This window comes from Idiotropiscis lumnitzeri, chromosome 19 (genome assembly GCF_059441095.1).
Source record: "Idiotropiscis lumnitzeri isolate Australia: NSW breed Sydney's pygmy pipehorse chromosome 19, RoL_Ilum_1.0, whole genome shotgun sequence".
Taxonomy (NCBI): domain Eukaryota; kingdom Metazoa; phylum Chordata; class Actinopteri; order Syngnathiformes; family Syngnathidae; genus Idiotropiscis; species Idiotropiscis lumnitzeri.
Window position 1 is genome coordinate 10,606,372 of NC_142409.1, and position 18,284 is coordinate 10,624,655.

General features: G+C 41.3%; 2 protein-coding genes and 1 long non-coding RNA gene across 7 annotated transcripts; 1 reads left to right on the forward strand and 2 right to left on the reverse strand.

The window, feature by feature from the left end:
• Positions 1 to 137: 137 nt before the first annotated feature.
• Positions 138 to 8,332, reverse strand: mybl1 (MYB proto-oncogene like 1). 3 transcript variants are annotated; one of them, XM_088282539.1, is made up of 16 exons: positions 7,913 to 8,332; positions 6,398 to 6,497; positions 6,251 to 6,322; positions 5,895 to 5,987; positions 5,461 to 5,681; positions 4,865 to 5,063; positions 4,715 to 4,777; positions 4,198 to 4,296; positions 3,640 to 3,843; positions 3,228 to 3,512; positions 3,008 to 3,147; positions 2,766 to 2,880; positions 2,563 to 2,682; positions 2,371 to 2,475; positions 1,777 to 1,968; positions 138 to 1,623 (listed from the first exon to the last, which is right to left on the reverse strand). In XM_088282539.1, exons 1-16 carry the CDS (start codon positions 7,936 to 7,938, stop codon positions 1,495 to 1,497), a joined length of 2,163 nt encoding a protein of 720 aa, XP_088138665.1. In that variant the 5' UTR covers positions 7,939 to 8,332; the 3' UTR covers positions 138 to 1,494. The 3 variants fall into 3 exon arrangements, with proteins under 3 accessions (XP_088138665.1, XP_088138664.1, XP_088138666.1); XM_088282538.1 differs by having other exon boundaries at positions 3,228 to 3,530; XM_088282540.1 differs by lacking the exon at positions 4,198 to 4,296 and having other exon boundaries at positions 3,228 to 3,530; positions 7,913 to 8,331.
• A 1,431-nt stretch (positions 8,333 to 9,763) lies between these two features.
• On the forward strand, positions 9,764 to 17,965 carry sgk3 (serum/glucocorticoid regulated kinase family member 3). Of its 3 annotated transcripts, none has more exons than XM_088282544.1 (17): positions 9,764 to 9,896; positions 12,876 to 13,036; positions 13,100 to 13,183; positions 13,251 to 13,323; positions 13,399 to 13,474; positions 13,615 to 13,696; positions 14,205 to 14,254; positions 14,318 to 14,375; positions 14,488 to 14,571; positions 14,641 to 14,772; positions 15,681 to 15,793; positions 15,879 to 15,915; positions 16,181 to 16,267; positions 16,428 to 16,523; positions 16,601 to 16,756; positions 16,986 to 17,075; positions 17,246 to 17,965. In XM_088282544.1, the coding sequence occupies exons 2-17, from the start codon at positions 12,959 to 12,961 to the stop codon at positions 17,414 to 17,416; spliced, it is 1,467 nt and encodes a 488-aa protein (XP_088138670.1). In that variant the 5' UTR covers positions 9,764 to 9,896; positions 12,876 to 12,958; the 3' UTR covers positions 17,417 to 17,965. The 3 variants fall into 3 exon arrangements, with proteins under 3 accessions (XP_088138670.1, XP_088138669.1, XP_088138671.1); XM_088282543.1 differs by having other exon boundaries at positions 9,792 to 10,033; XM_088282545.1 differs by lacking the exon at positions 9,764 to 9,896 and adding an exon at positions 11,413 to 11,601.
• On the reverse strand, positions 11,028 to 18,209 carry LOC148318490 (uncharacterized). Its single transcript, XR_015839871.1, has 3 exons — positions 18,133 to 18,209; positions 12,871 to 12,996; positions 11,028 to 11,509 (listed from the first exon to the last, which is right to left on the reverse strand). It is a non-coding gene; the product is annotated as an uncharacterized LOC148318490 (long non-coding RNA).
• Positions 18,210 to 18,284: the final 75 nt, after the last annotated feature.

Genomic DNA, 18,284 nt, shown 5'->3' on the forward strand with positions numbered 1-18,284 from the left:
TAGCTCAACAGTTAATCCGATATCGGAATTTTTTTTTTTTTAATCAACGTTATGACTTAATTTCGCCTTTTTTTTTTAAATGGTGCGTGTGAGTGGCTGATTTAGATGAATTTCTAGAAACAATAAAGGCCAAAATATCAAGCAACAAATGACATTTATTTTGTCCCAAATGCAGAGCAGGGTAGAAAAGGGCAGCATTCGTACGTCCGCCACAAAATATTGTTACAAAGTTCAGCCAGCGTTACACACAAATACAGTAGTATTGCTTCTATTGCTTTTTGTTTTTTTAATTATTTAAATGCCCTCCTTTCCTATAAATCAACATATACAACAAAACATATACACATACGCTCTCTTAATCTTTCCACTTGATCTCCCTGACAAGATTCCCTTCTTATCACCTCTTGTAATGCAGGATAATCCAGATTAGAAAACAATAAAACCATAGTGGATTTGCTTAAAATCCGAGGTGGGTGGTTTTTGTGTGTAGTATCTGGACGGTTATGAGTATCGAGTACTGGTATCTACGCATCTGAGGTGCTTCATTATGTTTTGAAAATTATAATTAAAAAAAAATATATACACAAATTCAACCAAACAACATTTTATCTCAGCATCGGATTAGGAAAGACAGCTCATACTAACGCACAAAAAACACTACACTTTCAAAAACTAAAATAAATCATTTTAAATAAAACAAAAAAAGTGCAATTTGTCTATGATTAGAGGTCAGAATATGGTTAAAATCTACAAAACGGCTAAATAATGATTGGCCACGTGCTAGCGGGTTGTAATTTTCCTCTAGCCCGATTGTGATGATAAAAAAGTATTTCCATAGTCGCTCTTTAAAAATGCTAAATAAATAAATTAGTCAATAAATAACAGCTACAGCCTGCTCCAAGCAAACGCTGTCCATATGCCAAACTTGTTTTTTTTCTTTTTCTTTTTAAGTTTAACTACACACTCTGTGGTTGTCTGGTTTATATTAATATGCAAGTCATAATAATAAAAATAAATACAACAACCTCAAACATCAATGTACCCTTCCTATTACAATAAAATACATTCAACTCGGCTGTGAACGTTTTTTGTTATTAACTAAAAACAATCACAAGTGCTAGCCATCTCGTCCTCAATTCATTAAAAAAAAAAAAAAAAAAATTAAATTCCCGCAGTTGCAACGTCTTTGATCAAGCAATTTTGCGGGAAGAAAAGGGGGTCAGCGTCAGCCTTCTCACATTTATTGCCGATTCCTTCATTGAGAGTAGTGAGGCCCGACCAAGATTAATTATTTTGTATTTTTTAGGCTGATGCCAATGTCCGATTATTTTGCAGACTAAAATTCCAATAAACGATTAATCCGCCGATTAACAGAATAAAACACACACCAGTGTATAAAATGCCGCCCCAAAATCACACTGGATTGTTTCTTACAGGATTTGGGAAAAGAGGGCCTGGAAAGGATTTCTTCAAGATTCCCTCTTGAGGGCGTCCTTATAGCACAAGGGCCCTGGGATTGGGGCCACCTGCCGACGGGTACTGGTCGAGGTACTGGCGGGCCTGCTCCGTCATGGTCAGCTGGTCCGCCGTTTTGCCGTAGAGCACCGCTTCCCACTCGCTCACCTGTGAGACGGATCCAGTCGGCATGCGTTACGCAACGCAACGTTGTCGTGTTTGAAATCACACACACAATTTGGCCGAAAAGTAAAAAAAAGAAAAAAACGCAAACTAACTGAAAAGTGCTTCTTTTTTTTTTTTAAGTTGAGTGGCAAGCACCTGTTTGGACACCCTGTGGGGCTTCTTGTCGGTGAAGCGGCGAGGGTGGCGCGGTGCCAGCGAAGGCGTTTCCTTCTCCTTGCGCTCCGGCAAAGGGCAGCCAACTTCCTCCTCCGCTGTCGCCTCCTCGTGCTGCTGCTCGGAGGTCGTGGAGCTCAGGGAGGAACTGGACAGGAGACTGCCGTCGGGAACCTGGAGGCCAATAACAATGAATTATTTTTTTATTTTTTTTTAAATGCGCATGTCCATGTTTTTTTTTAGTTAAGTAATTTTTGTAGTTTACAGCTAAAATTTATTTTTTAATTGAATATTATTATCAAAATATTATTCATTATTATTATTATTTAATTAATTAATATATTTTTTTAATTATTATTTCTTTAGATTTCAAATTTGTGTTTTTGTGCATTTTGCATCTCATGTTTTTCTATTTCCAGCCTAATATTTAACATTATGAGATTTTTTCCCATCAATATTTTAGTCTTTTCCCAATAGCTTTGCATTTTTTTTTTACATTTGAATTTCAACTCTGGCATCAATTAAAACCGAGCATCATTATCGCCATGAAAGCAGAAGCGATGAACTTTGACCTACCTGTGCATCATTGAGCTGATCTTGGAACAGCTGCACACTGAGACAGTCTTTCCCCCAGGGGTCCAGCACCAGAGACTTGCGCACTTTTCGAACGGGACCGTCCATCTGAAATGTCGACACACACATAACGATTAAATGGCAGAATTCTGCCAGTGTGTCTGTTCCTGCCGTCCTTCGAGCGCTCGTATGTACGTTTTGCTTCCACGCTCTGAAGTCGGGCTGCAAGACGGCCACCCTGTTAAAGATGTCGGCCCCGGTCTCCTGTTTCAGAACCTCGCGAATGTCTTCTTCCAGAAAAGCTAATGGCTGCGGCTGAAAAAAACAAAACAAACAAACATTATTTACACATTTAGTTTTCAGAGCTATTTTTTTTTTTTTATATCAGTGACTCTTACTTCCATCTTTAGCGGGCCGTGCATTTTCTCCTGCGCCGCCAAAGCGTTCTTGAAGGGTGTTGGCGTCCTCGGTGTTGGAATCATAACCGTTTTTCGAAACTTGGGGGTCCTGGAACTACATAATTCGGGATATGCATGGAGAGCAGCTTTTTTTTTGTTGTAATTTTCATACTTTTTATTGGTTTGAGTATTAGATTTAGTTTTTGACCCTAGGGAGGGTTTGTTGAGTGCATGTCACTTACCCATCGTTCTCCTTCTGGTGCTTGGGCGTGGATTCCTTGTGAAGCGGCGTGCTGAGGAGACACTTTTGGCCGCACACAGGCGTGGAGGTGAGTGCCGGGTTCTCCAAGTTGAGATTCTCCGCCGCTGATATGTTACACAACTACAACAAGACAAGACAAAACACCTCAATTCGCGAGCTGAAATTAACGGATGAAAAGGAAACGGCCTGATGAGGTTTACCCGCGACGGCGTGAACGGCAACGACTTGGTGGGCGTCCTCTTGGGCGAATTAGAAACGTTCTCCAAAAAGGAGGAGGAGGTCCTGTCGCACAGAGGAGCGGACTCGCCTCGCTCTCTCCTCCTCCTCCTGGCCGCCGACGTCTTGGAGGCGGTCGCGCAGAAGCCGGCCGAAGCGTCAGCGGTCCGCTCTTGATGAAGCGCGGCGAAGGCGGCCTGCTCGTGCAGGGGCGCCACCGCCGCCTCGGAGAGGTCAAAAGTTGCTACGTCGCTCCACGCCGCCGGGTCCTGCACGGCAAAACACATCTACAGTCCATCTTTAATACATTCAACATATTTAGCGGAAAAATATTCCACTCATGTTTTTTTTCTTACAATCGAGTATGTCTTCCGCTATATTTTGTCTGATACTCACCGAATCGATGATGGTCTGCAAGGTGGACAGCACCGTGCCGGCCTCCACAGCCAACAACTTGCTGGGGGACACGAGCAGCTGGCCGGGAGCCCCTCGCGAGTTCTCCGGCTCCGACCAGGAAGACGTCCCGTCAGCCTGCGCCTCCAGGCTGCCGCTCGCCGTTTCGGGCGTACCATCCGACCAGGCCGAATATTGCTCCAAACTCTGGGAAGATGAAAGCGACGTCAAAAATGAGGACGCGATGAGTAAAATGACTGGGAAGAGGACTACGATGGGTCCTAAATGACGGCAATGGGTGCGGCGGGGGGGGGGCTACCAAGTGCAGCTTCAGGCCAGGTCGGGATGAGTAGCAAGATGGGAAGCTAGCTACTAGAGAAATACTAAAAGCATCAAAAAATAAAATATGCGCCACTCTTATTTTTACATAGATACACTGCAAAAAAGAAATATATATCGATTTGAAGAATTTTTGCAGTGTATGCATGTCACACATACACAAGCAAGCACGCAGGCGATGCTAAGTCGCTAACTCCCAACGAGTGGGCGGCGTGCGCTTACACATGGACCTCGGCGACGGACTTCGCTCTCGGCTGACATAAGCAGCAGCTCGAGCTCCTTAATTCTTTGCTCTCGGTCGGGATCGTCCGGGCAAGGCGGCTGAAACGGGGGGCGGCGGGAGGGGGGAAAAAGGAAGGAGTTGAGAAGAACAGGAAGACGACAACACGAAAAACAGATCGACAAGTACGAATATGACGCAGGAGAGGAAGCGCCGGAAAGGTTTGATTTGAAGTCCGCAGCGTTAGCGAAGAATGAACACGGCGGGAAGAGTCCGGAAATGAAAGAATACCAAACATGTTCAAGAGGACAAAACTTTGGACACACAATAAATGACTCAAGCAAATCTTTGCTTGTTTCACAAAACGTGTCCGCGAATGAGCCATCCTGAATTTCGATGGATAGCGACGTGACCGTGTGGTTGCTCCCACTCACCGAATCGTCATGGTAACGGAAGCCATTTTCTAATTAAATCGGTCAAGTCCTAACTAAGACACTTTTTGAAAATAATGAAACTCACCTGGATGAAACCAGAAGTGTCCATCAGGTGGCGCCCTTGAGGATCAAAGTGATAACCTGCCATCTACAAAATCAGAAAAATCAAGCCGCAGTCAAAAAAAAGACGCCTCAAGTGAGCGCGATGGACGTGGAGGCCAACGTGAACGCGGACCTGGTCGGGTGCCGTCACGGGCCGCAGGGGGCTCCGATCGCAGCGCGGCGGCTCGGCCGGCGTCGGCGAGTGATGGCGCCTCTTGCCGCCGCCGTGCGAGGACGCGCTCGTCTTGCTGCCGGCGTCCTGCAGGTAGCCCTCGTGCTCCACTTTGCGCCTCATGGTGGAGTTCCAGTGGTTCTTGATGGAGTTGTCCGTCCTTTTTAAAAAGCAACAAAAACTATTCATTTGCATAACATTTTTTTTTTTTTTTTTTTAAATGTTAAATCAGATTTGAGACTATTTACAATCATCAAATTCGACGTCTAGATTAATTCACATCATGATTAATACCAATTAAGGGCTTATTGCAAAGACTTTTTAAGGACTTGGAAGCACCTTTTAAAGAAACTCTTGCAAATGTTCCAATTTAGGCGTTTTCTATAATTTAAAGCGTCTTTGCCTTCAACCGCTTGTGTTGATTCAGTTGGATTTTTTTTTTCCCGCACTGGAAAAACAAATAGTCGCGCAAGCCACCAGTGTGTGCACGTCCTAAGCCTACACTGATAGCGTGTGTGTCAGTAAAAGTGTTTGCGCAGCCTCCTCCGAAGTTTTACCGTCCGGGAAGGAGCTTGGAGATCTCGGCCCAGCGGTTGCCGAGTCGCTTGTGGGCCTCGTAGATGATCCGGTCCTCCTCGTGCGTCCACGACGACTTCTTCACCTCGGGGTTGAGGTGGTTGTGCCAGCGCTCGCGGCACTGCTTGCCGATGCGGCCCTGGAGGTGCTTGGCGATCACCGACCAGCGCTTGGGGCCGTACTTGTGCACCAAGTCGATCACCTGCGCCAAGGTTTCATTGCTCGTAAGGCCGTACATTGAAACGCTGATCAAGTCAAAAAGGGGGGGGGGTCGGACTAAGTGCTGCAGAACATTTGAATTTTGGCGGGATGTAAAAAAAAAAAAAAATTAAAAAATTAAATGGCGCTGGCTCTACCTTCTGTCTCTGCTATCGCTTCCGGGCAATGTGTGTGCCACACTCCCGGATCCCCTTACCTTCTGATCCTCCTCCTTTGTCCACGGGCCTTTCACCAGATCGGGGTTGAGCACCTTCTGCCAGCGGTGCTGACACTGGCCATCTGTCCTCCCCTGACATGCGAGGGAGACACCTCATTACGGACGTGGAAACTTAATAGAGCTCGCATCACCGCCGCCGCTGCTGCTGCCAAACAAGCGAGCATGCGAAGGAGCGAATTTGCTAATTACTGGCGACAGCGTGTCAGTTAGCCATCTAGCAATTTTGCTACCTACCTCGAAACTTTCTCAACTTTTGACTTATTTCCGACTTTCTATCTATTAACCAAGTCACCTACTGGTAGCTTTCCAAGCACGACGTGGCACGGCAAACTTACAGGAAAATAGCTGGCTATCAATTTCCAAGAGTCTGTGCCATGTTGCTCCACCAGCTTTCTCAGCTTTTCGTCCTTGAGGAACATCGACGACAACAAAAATTAGTTGAAGCGCTCGTGAGGGAAACAAGTTCAACTTGAGGCTCGTACCTCGTCACGGGACCACTTGACTTTGCACACAACCTTCTTGTCTTTGCTCCGCTCTTTCGCGTCGGGATCTGCGGAGTGCGGCTCGTCGTCCTCGTCGTGGCTGCAAGTACACACGTGGAGAAACAGTGCAAAAAAAGTTCATATAAGCAGGAATTATGTTTTCAACGTGAACATTTATTTCCAAAATATTCTTTGGGAAATATTTTCCATCTGACATTTATTTTGCCAACTCTTATTTTTCATCTAATAGTTTTGCTAAATATCTTTCTATTTTCCAATGACTATTTCTGCATTTTTAGTCGTACTTTTTTACAAAATATTTCCAATATTTTTGTATTTTCCGAGTAATATTTTTTTGTATATTTTCCCCAAAAGTATTTATTTATTTCTCTATAATATATAAATTTCATTATTTGCACATCATTTTGGTAACATTAATTCAGTATTTTTTGCATTTTTTTATTTTATTCTATCTAAAACGTGCATTTTTCTTCTTATTGCTTGTGCATTTTTTTTTTTTTGTCTTTAGTCATATTTTTCGCCCAATATTTTTGGAGGGAAAACAGCGTTCCCTCCAAAGCTCTTCATCACTGTGGAAACTTGAGTGAGTCACTTGGATTTTGGCAGGAGCAATTTCTGTCAACGCCATAAGCACGAAAAAAAAAAAGGAGGGGGCATCCTGAGCCATCAACGGGCTCTTTCACCTCCAGAGGTAAGTTGGGGTGTGGCGAATACATGTTCAGTTTGTGTTTAAAATTTAACAACATCAAATGGCTTAAGGGTTGGAACTTGTAAGTCAATTTTATTGCAGAAAATGTTTTTTTTGGGGCATTTTCCTATCAAAGTGCCCTTTGATCCATATTTGATTCAACAAATTCACATTTCCGATCAGTTTGTGTGTCTTAAATGTCAACATTATGGTTGAAACATGATGCAACCTGTTCTAAAGGGAATTTTTCGATGCAAAACCAATTTCCAAAAATATATATTTTTGAGTCTCTTAAGTCGGCAGAGAGTGAGCGTGAGTGCTTGTGAGTTTGTATTGCATAACCAGAGCGCACATCATCATGCAAAAATGATGCACTCTCATGATAATTGAGAATCACTGAATTCAATGTGCAAACTGTGCATTGTCAAATGTAACGAGGCTTAAACCTTTCATTTTTTTAATCGGATACGTTTGTTACGTGCAGTTCAGTTGTTTACTTTGATGCACAATACATTCGCATTCAATATTTTACAACTGTTTACATTTTTTTGTGAAAAGCATTTTAATTTAATCATTATTTAATTCCTGTGGCGTTTTTGTTCTCGTCATCCAAAAGAATTTTTTTTACAGTGGCTTAAAATAATATCAAATTCTATAAAGTCCCTGCTGAGAAACATGTTATTAACATGCAGTCATCGTCCACACACGAAAAAACATGAATACGAGTAAAAACCTCTCCTACGTCTAGTGATGTACGTAACAGTGACGCAAGCCTCAAGTTACGACGTCACAGGACGGCCACCCACCTGCGTGACGACCTCGCGTTGTCCATGACAGCCGCGGCGTTGCGTGGACCTTTTCTACGTGTTCTTACTCCTCAGCTCGCTTAAATGCCTCGCGAGTGGACGATCATCCATAGAAGAGTCCGTGGGTGCTCGCTTCCGGATCTCGTTCGCATTATTCGGCTAGCCATATTGCTAACTGAGTCGTCATCATGATTACTTTCTCTCCGCTAAAAGGCAGCCTATGCGCGGTAACATTCCTCCGGACAACAGCGCAACTTTGTCCACGCCACCTCTCGCGTGTTCGGAAAAAAACACTCCCACGGTGGAAAATACGAGCTAAAAACGTGTAAAAACTCGATAATTATACTTTCGTTCCTCGCCGTGCGGACGTTGCCGACTCACTTGATTCGGCGATGTGATGTTTGTCCATCCCGCCGATTCTCGCGCCCAGCCCCCTACGCGGGCGGCCTCGCCTGCGATTGGTCAGAAATGAGGAGAGGCTCTCATTTTATTGGCGGGAAGTGCAAGGGGAGGATTCAGCCGATTGGTGGAAAATTTGAGGAAGCGGACAAGCGCTTCTGTCACTAGTAAGGCAGAATGGCCCTTTCATGCGGGCGCCCATGACCCAAAACATAGTTGTGGGGCCCCTCCAAGGGGTTTGCACAAGCGCATAATTAATTTATTCTGCTGGCAAGTGCCATTAAGGTTGTTTTTTTTTAAATCACATATTCTCACTGTTCTATCTTCTAGTCATCACATAAAGGTAAAATGTAACAAACAAGTGTTGTATGTTTGGTGCAAACTCATCACTGGCCATCAACAAAAAGAATATCACACTTACCTGCAGTGAAGGGCGGTGATGGCAGCATCATGTACGCTGTTGGAATTGAGGCCTTAGAGTCAAGGTGGGTGGAATAATGTGCACTGTGTACAAAACCTGCAAACTGCTGTGAAAACAAACACACACACAAAAAAAATGAAAAAGTCGGGAAAAGCCTACTAGAACATCAGAACTTAATTTGGGGTTAATCGGAGCCAACACTATTAATTTTGTAGCCCCTGGGCACTAATACAGGCTGAAATATGATTGGACAGATATTTTAACATACTGGAAGGAGAGCAACCAAGTGAAATGCAACAAAAGAAAAACTATATTGTTGTGAATAAATTCAATTTGAATTTAGCGTGCATTTCCCCCTGGTGCTGTCTAAGGGATTTGCTGCCACCAAGTGGACAAAATAGTCCCTACTATTGAATCAACGTTGCAGATCAAATGTTTTGGAATTTATGCCTGTTTTTTGGTTCCCATCTTATTTTTGCATTTTTTAAAATCAGTTTTGTGCCTCTTTACTTGTATTCTGAGAATGTTTATTCATTATTCAATCCAATAACGTGTCTACCAAATGATATTCATCCAATACTTTTCACAATATTTCTCTTGTAATATTTTTGCATTTTTCAAAAACTCAGTTTTACAGTTGACTAGTTGCCCCAAATCCACACTAATACATTCAACTGGAGTTTTTAGCGTTTTTGCCCTCAACCCAAAATAATTGATTCGAAAATGTTTAAATTTAGTTGCGTGTTGTAACTTAGCCTGTAAGCGGCGCTGTTTAACATTTTTCCGACTCGACTGCATTTTTGAGTCATCGGTGTAAAGTTTGTCAAGCTATCTACATAAAACCGGAAATATGTGTAAAAGCAATAAAAAAGGTAAACGGTGTGTGCATGTGTTTTTACTTATTTGCGAGGTTTGGAAAGAACATTAAATCCCATTTCACCATAATTTAATAAGCGGACTCATCTTATCCCGCTGTGGTTGTTTACTCGCAACTTTACACGTTTCCTGTGTTTTACTTCGAAAGTGCATGACGGAAAAAGAAACTTGCATTCAAGGTGCGACTCACACGCCTGTTGCCTTCAGGTCCCGTGACGAATTTACATCGGAACTTTCCCGGAGCAGGAAAGACTGATGTTTCCCGGTTGTCTGCGCTGAATCACACAGGTAGCAGCAGTACATAACCACCCGTGACGTACTGGAGAGGGTTTTGGGGGGCCACGGGTTCCTTTAACCCAATTAAAACACCTAAAATGTTGGCTTAACCGAGGTTTCGGAGGAGCGCCGCCTGGAAACACCAAAAGGTACGAGCTCGACGTAAACGTCACCTTGCATCGCTAACGTCACACTTGGCTAGCCGTGCGGACGAATTTGTTCTTCGTAGCGGTTGACTTACGCATTTTGTCTGTGCGTACGTATATGCGTTTACGTTAACGTTGCTATTACGTAACATCGACTTTCCAGATCACAGTTTTTGTTTACTTATATTTACACGGAAGTTCATCTAGAGCTAATTAGCTTAAACAAGCTAGTTTATTTTCTTCTTTCGTCTTCAAAAATATTTTCAATTTGAACGTCATTTTAAAAAACACTTGAGTCTCCAATTACTAAAAAAAAGAAAAAAAGGCCAACAATAAAATACAGTTGCGTAGTAGGCCGATGTGTTCATGAACACTGCACCTAAATATGGTGAAATAGAAAATCTGTACTTCAATTATTCAACTGAACTCTATTCATATCAATAAATAGATAATATAAAAACCCTAAATATTTAAAAGCTAACAGTTCTTAAAGATTAAATGTGTGAAAAAAAATACAACAGAACTGTAACTGGGCTTTTAACTTGCTTCATTTTCTTGAGATGATATATTTTCATTTATCATGTTTGTCTGCAATTCCTCTTTTAAGTGTATTTTATTTGATTCAGTGATTCTTTGGTGTGCCACTAGTGGTCGCTGTGCCACACTTTGAGAATCTCTGTTTGAATAGTAAAACCGCAGAGCAGCCTTTTAATTTACTGCAGCAAACCATTTGTTTATTTTCCATTTATTATAGATGGGTGGATTTGTTAAAACTTTCATACATAATTGCGTACATAATTTTTCTATATATATTTTTTACATTTTTACTTTATGTTCCGCTTTTTTCGCAAGTTTTTTTTTTTGCAGGAATGTTCAAGACCACTTGTTTTTCCATACCGCTACCACTACAAGTATTCAGTCTATAAGTACTAATTGATATCAAGTGCCCATACATCTAGTACTTTGTATATATCCATTTTAATGTATAAAGTGCCATTTAACACAATGATAATATTGTGAACAAAGACATTTCTTTCTGAAGCAGATGTGTCTTAACACATTTTTTCTTTTGCTTGATGTTTATCGATACTCCCCATCTGAGTTTTCTCTACTCTCTTTCGCAGCATTGCTTTTCAAAAAACGTCAGATGAAATTATTGAATTAGTGAATTTCTGCTCAGACCACGCGCTCAAATTGCTTGTGTAGAATAAAAAGTATATCCTCTTAGGAAGGAAGCGTTCTATTTTGGATTCCTCGTAGTAGCCCTGGCATATTTCTGCCTGTCAGCACACGTTGCTTCACGCTGTGCTTTGAACACAGGGACCATGTAACAGGTTCATTCCTCTTGGTTACAACCAATAAGCAGTGCCTGGTGCCGGGTGTGGTAAGCTGCAGCATTCCGTATGTAGGAGTAGCCTGCATTGGCGGCAAATGTACGTATTGCATACGTTATCCCCACCGTTGGCACAGAACGTCTTCCTGGAATGTTAAAAAGCGGGTTGGGGTCAATGAGGCGTTGGAGTGGAGCAGATGCAAGGCATTTTGCTGCGAGCTGACGTCCTCTTAGACAGGTGCGTTCACACAGCCTTATCAATGACGCGACACTTCCGATCACCGAGTTTCAAAATGAGGAAAAATCAATTAAAAATGTACTTAAATACTATTTGAATGTGTTGTACATAAGATTAACAAAAATAAGTGTTTAAGGAAACAAACAGTTCTTCTTAAATGTTAAATGCACATTTAAAGTTAAATACAACTGAACTGTAACAATGTTAATGCTAAAGGCTAAAAGCTAAAATTAATTAAAATTCAGAAAAATGTTTTCAATATTTCTCAAGCCTTCAAATAATCATCTAATAATTGTATTTGTAGACAGATTTCTACATTGTGTATTATTGCTTTGGTCCCGGGTGGATTGCGCAAGTGCACCTCATTTTTTAACTCATGCATCACAAATCGCAATATCGTGATTATCGTGATGTGGGTGATTTGCCGCCTCATCTTCGGTGCAAAGCCTAACGCCAAGTCAAAACAAAAGGAGGCCTGAGTGTCACGTTGGATGCATCCTAAAGAGAACCCAACTGCCCCCCCTTCCCACTTGGACGTGAGCAGAATGCCGCATCCTGTCAGGATGCGTTTGGTGCCAGATCAATAGAGAAACGTTTGTTTTTTCCTCCTCCGTGCACGGCAGGCGCACACACGAGGACAAAAGGGACTCCGAAACAAACGAGGCTGACCTCATTGCACCGTACACAATGGACGCGCTCACATGTGGACACAAAGCGCTTTGTCCCAAGACGTGACGTAACGCATGGCCACTTTCAGACTGTACGTTTGTGCAGTTGTCTCGTCATCTTAAATGAATTAATTTTTATTTAAATATATGGAGAGATGGCAGGAAAGAAAAGAAAAACACTTATTTTGTGAACAAAGTCATTTTCAACATTTTCTACTAGTTTTGAACATTTTTTTGTTTTAGTCTAATATTGTCATAATTGTTTAATATTTTGTTAATATTTATAATTTAACACAAATACTGCTTTTGTCACAGTTTTTAAAAAATCTCAAACTTTTTCTCCCATATTTTTGTCAATATTTTTTATTTTATATTTTTCAAAACCTTGAATTCAAATTCAGAAGTTAAAAATAAATCTTCCTCCCCCCATTTTTCCCCCAAATAAATTGTAATATTTTCTATTTTATGTCACTATTTTTGTATTAATATTTTAAATTATTTTCTAACATTTTTTGTATTTTTCTCTTATATTTTTCTCCATCAAATAGTTCTAATATTTTTTATTTTCTAATATTTGTTTTGTTTTGTTGATATTACTTACCACAGCAGGATGCAGCGTTGACTCCTCGCCGCCGTCAAGCAGGTACCGTCGGCGCGCCACCTCGTGACCTTTTTTCACCCTCCGCAAGATGGAGGAGCAATCGGGCCTGCCGAACGTCAGCATACCCTGCCACAACGAGCAGAGGGACAAGAAAAAGCGCTACACGGTATGTCCAAAGTGCCCCCGGGTGACACAACTGTCTGCAAATGTCACTTTTGCACCTTTCCAGGTTTATAAAGTCATCGTCAACGTCGGGCAGCAGGAGTGGTTCGTCTTCCGACGATACGCCGAATTCGATAAACTCTACAACACGGTCAGTGGCGGCCATTTTATGACTCGGCGTAACGTCGACCATCACACTAGCGTCTTCTTCGTTACAGTTAAAAAAACAGTTCCCGTCTTTAAGTTTGAAGATTCCGGCCAAGAGGATCTTCGGGGATAACTTTGAACCCGGTGAGTTCTCGGTTCACCGTTCTGAGCTTGATAACGGGCTTCAATGTTTTTCACACGCGCCCATTTTGGAAATAGAATTCATCAAGCAGAGACGAGCCGGGCTGCATGAGTTCATCAAAGGCATCGTGTCCCTTCCGCAGCTTTGCAACAAGTATGGACAAATACTGATTACTCTACACAGCCCTGTTTAAGAAAAAAAATAAAAGGCCAGGCTGTGTGGCATTTACACTTCCAGTTCCTTACCTAATATTTTCAAATATTGTGTTGGGCTTTTAAAAAAAAAATGTGCAGCCCAGATGTGAGGAGTTTCCTGCTCATGGACAAAATGCAAAACTTGCAGAACTCGGACGCGTCCGAAGATGAAGACGACAAAGTAAGTTGAACTCACATTTTCTGTCTGCTGTTGGGAATTTTTTTACAAATGATTGAACGGTTGAAGAATCCTCATTTTGGAGTTTCAAGGATTCCATCCGACACTGGCGACCTACAATCCACAACAAATTAATGGCTAACAACTTTTGAAATCAAAACTCAATTGGAATATTGCAACATTATTATTATTATTATTATTACATATCACAATTTGAAATTTTGGACCACGTTTTGCTTTCGCCGGCCACATAAAATGATGTGGCGGGCCAGATCTGGCCCGCGGACCTTGAGTTTGACATCTGTGTGCTACTCACTAATGAATGACTTTAAAATATCGCCTAAGTAACTAAGTATTTTTTTTAAGGGGTACTTATTGGAAATCATTTGAGAACTGCTGATCATGTCATTGCCGAGTCCCAAAAAAAAACCAAAAAAAAAAAAACTAAAGATCGAATTTCCCTCCACTCTGTAATCTCACGTGCTAATGTTTTATCTCTGCTCTTTGACAGAACAACTCATCCTCCAGAAACATTAACCTGGGCCCTTCTGGAAACCCACAGTACGTTGAAAATATGTGACGGGCCACACGTACGCGGGCAACTTATTCTCATCTGTTTTTCAGCGCCAAACCCACCGACTTTGACTTTTTAAAAGTCATCGGAAAGGGGAGTTTTGGAAAGGTGTGCAAATAATCCAATAACCCGAAGTACAATTAAATAATATTTTATTCTAGACCGTTGCAGCTTTACAGAGTAGATTATCATACATCTCGAATTTTTTTTTCAATTCAAGGTGTTCCTGGCCAAAAGGAAGCTTGACGCTAAGTATTACGCTATTAAGGTTCTCCAGAAAAAGGTCATTCTCAACAGAAAAGAGGTAAGTCTGCCCTCAAACGAGATGGCCTCCATATTTCCAGCGCCGCATGCTGATTTTTGGCTTTCTCAGCAAAAACACATCATGGCCGAGCGCAACGTGCTGCTGAAGAACGTGAAACATCCCTTCCTGGTGGGCCTGCACTACTCCTTCCAGACCGCAGACAAGTTGTATTTTGTCTTGGATTTCGTCAACGGAGGGGAAGTGAGTCGTGAGTCACGAGTTTATAAAAAAAAAAAAAACAGCTGATGATGGAAAAAGGGAAACACACACAAGCGCCGTCAGAGGAATTTGACTGTGAAAGGCGAATTGTAGTCGGCGTTCTTATTGGAACGTAAAGCCAAGACTTCCTCTGTGGATGTTCCTTCTCAAAGCTGCCATGTGACAGTGAGTCGGCAAGAGAAAACATGACATTTGTATTAAAACGCGTGCTAATATTGACAAGGATGCCGGCGAACGTCGCAAGCTCAAAGTGCAAACCCCCCCCCCCCCCACATTCCTTGCGTTGTCGTTAGAATGTTGAATTACTACAATAAAGTTTATTATTAATTAAATGATTAATATTCAATTGCCTTTTTATAAATAAAATCCCATGTAGTAGAAAATAAAATGAAATAATTCAAATGGATTATTTTTCTAATTACCGGTTTTTAATATTTACATTTTAGCCATTAAATTGGAAAAATAAAAATAAATGAGAATTAAACATAAATCAGAATTTTAAAAAATCTAATGCAACATTTATACAACAAAAATAAAATAAAAGCATAATTTTTTCATGATAGTAAAAATAAAAATTGAACTACATTTTAGACATTCACTTTTGATAAAAAAAAATGCATTTACAACTTAAATTCTAATTTAAAAAGTTGTATTAAAATCAACTAATTAAAATGCAATTTTTGCACCTATTTTCAACAAATGAAATTCTACATTTCTGCACCCGCAAATTAAAATGAAAATAAATTTGCTTTTGGAAACTGTTTATTAGCCACATTTTTCCCGCACAATCTAAACTCAGCCGCCCCCAAAAAAAGCACACCTGCAGAATTCGCCCTGTCGCAAATTCCGTTTCGAATGACAGCTAACAACAGACTCTTTATCCTTGTCAGCTTTTCTTCCACCTTCAAAAAGAGCGGACCTTTCTGGAGCCCCGAGCCAGGTTCTACATTGCCGAAATGGCCAGCGCGCTCGGCTATCTGCATTCGCTCAACATTGTTTATAGGTACGGACTACTTATTCCATGATGTACATCAGCACATGACTTTTAAAAGCAAGCAATGGACTGAAAGTGTCGTCTTTCCTTTCAGAGACTTGAAGCCTGAAAATATCCTGCTTGACCACGAAGTGAGTAAAGCACAACAATGTTGTCCCAGTTTAGTCGTTTGTACAACCGCACGTTATTCGACTTTTCACACACCGTCCTTTCTAGTGCAATCTCCAACAGCGCATGTGATTGGATTAGCTCTCCTAGCGGCAGCGAGAAAATCCGAGAACCGAGAATGGGACCGCTAACAATAGCTTGACTCAGTCTCAGTGGCCTGGTGTATCCTAAACAAAATGCTTGTTGTGGCACATGTCGTCTGAAAACATGTCCTGTCCGCTTTTACAGGGTCACATCGTTTTGACGGACTTTGGTTTGTGCAAGGAAGGCATTTCCCAGACGGACACGACCAGCACTTTTTGTGGCACGCCCGAGGTACGCCTTCACTTAGTTTGGTGGAGCCTCCAATTCGAGACACTTAGACGAGATTTGTACTCTTGTTTTTTAATCCAAATCCACCACTTTAGAGGTTCCACTGTAACGTTTTTATGAATTGTATCTGAGCGCACTTCAGGTTTATTTTTCCGCCCACCAGTACTTGGCTCCAGAGGTGCTGAGGAAGCAGCCGTACGACAACACCGTGGACTGGTGGTGTCTGGGCTCCGTGCTCTATGAGATGCTATTTGGCTTGGTGAGACTTCTCATCTGTCCACAAAAATCACTGTCAAGATGACGCATTTGCAAGGTCATAGCCGCCCTTTTGTGTAGCCGCCGTTTTACAGCAGGGACACGCATGAGATGTACGACAACATTCTGCACAAGCCGCTGGTAATGCGCGCCGGCGCGTCCAATGCGGCCTGGTCACTTCTGCAAGGCCTTCTGGAGAAAGAAGGAGCCCTCAGGCTGGGAGCCAGGGACGACTTTGTGAGTGGTCACATTTTATTTTTTAAATGCTGTTTTAGCGCCATCTAGTGGAATGGCTGACTCCCCTGCAACCCAAAATATTGGTCATCTGCCCCTTCTAATTGTTGCATTTTGTTAACAAATAAAACTTTGTACACATTAGTTATTTACACATTCATTATTTTGTCTACTCATTCTTAAACATGTTTTGAAATGATATTGAAGTTTTCTGTTTTATTATTTTTACCAGAATGAGATCAAAACGCACCCCTTCTTCTTCTCCATTAACTGGAATGACCTTGAACAGAAGATGATCCCTCCACCATTCACGCCCAACGTGGTAATTATGGTTAATTGTATTTTTATATATATTATATTTAAAATGCCCAAGATTGTCAATGTGTGAAAATGCCATATTGATGCCATAATATTAATCATATTTCCTGATTATGTTTCAAAAAAAAAAATTCTTCCTGTTTTCTCTCTTTTTTTTTTTTTTTAAATAAACAGAACTCTTTCTCCGACATCTCAAATTTTGACCCCGAGTTCACCGAGGAGATGGTGCCCAATTCTGTGTGTTGGACCCAGGAGCACTCCATCGTCAACGCCAGCGTGATGGAGGCCGACGACGCCTTTGTGGGCTTCTCATACGCCCCGCCCTCTGATGACTCATTCCTATGATATGTCCATCTCAGTCACTTCTTAAAGGGAACAAAATTGCATTACGTCGCTTATTCTACAAAACCAAAGGAAGCAGCTATGATGTGGAACGGCACTTAAAACAGACTTTATTGGGAACAAACTATGATGGAAATAAATTGTAATTTTTTTACCCATTTGTATTTATATAAATATATATATGAAATATGCTATTTTAAGAAACAAGGGCATTTATTTAGCATTGATGTCACTCCATAAATGTGCCTTAACTTTGTCCCGTAAAAAAAAAGTCACTGTGACTTTAAAGGACAAAATTGGACAGTAAAATATGTTTGTGTCACTGATTCACTACTAATATAGATTTGTTATTTCCATGTAATTACCGTGAAACAAACCCCATGTTTCATATTTCTGAACTCTAGACTCTTGGCTGTAGAATTACTTGAAACCGCAAGAAAGCAGTTTTTGTGTATCACAGGTCATATTTGCTTAAATGGTTTGTTTTTTTATTACAAAGACTTTAGTGGGTTTATGCTCCTGCACAATAATAAAAGAAAATCTTAAAGTGTCTTTTTGTTGAATTCTCTACTCTGTCTTGCTTGCCTTGGAAGAGGCAGACTCAGTAGTTTAGATGTGCACAAATTATTATTGCTAATAAAAATCAATTTTAGCAAGTGTTGGTATTTGAACAAAAAAAACGTCATGATTGGAGAAATTGTGTTAATGTAAGAATTTACCTGTTTGCGTCCATTTCTGATGACGTTCTTTTGCCATGGCGCTACTCGGGTTGGTTTCCATGGAAACAATATTGCCTACAGCGAAAGTATTGCAAAAAATATTTTAAGAAAGTGATGACATTGCGACATTGAAAAAGACATTTGAAAATGAA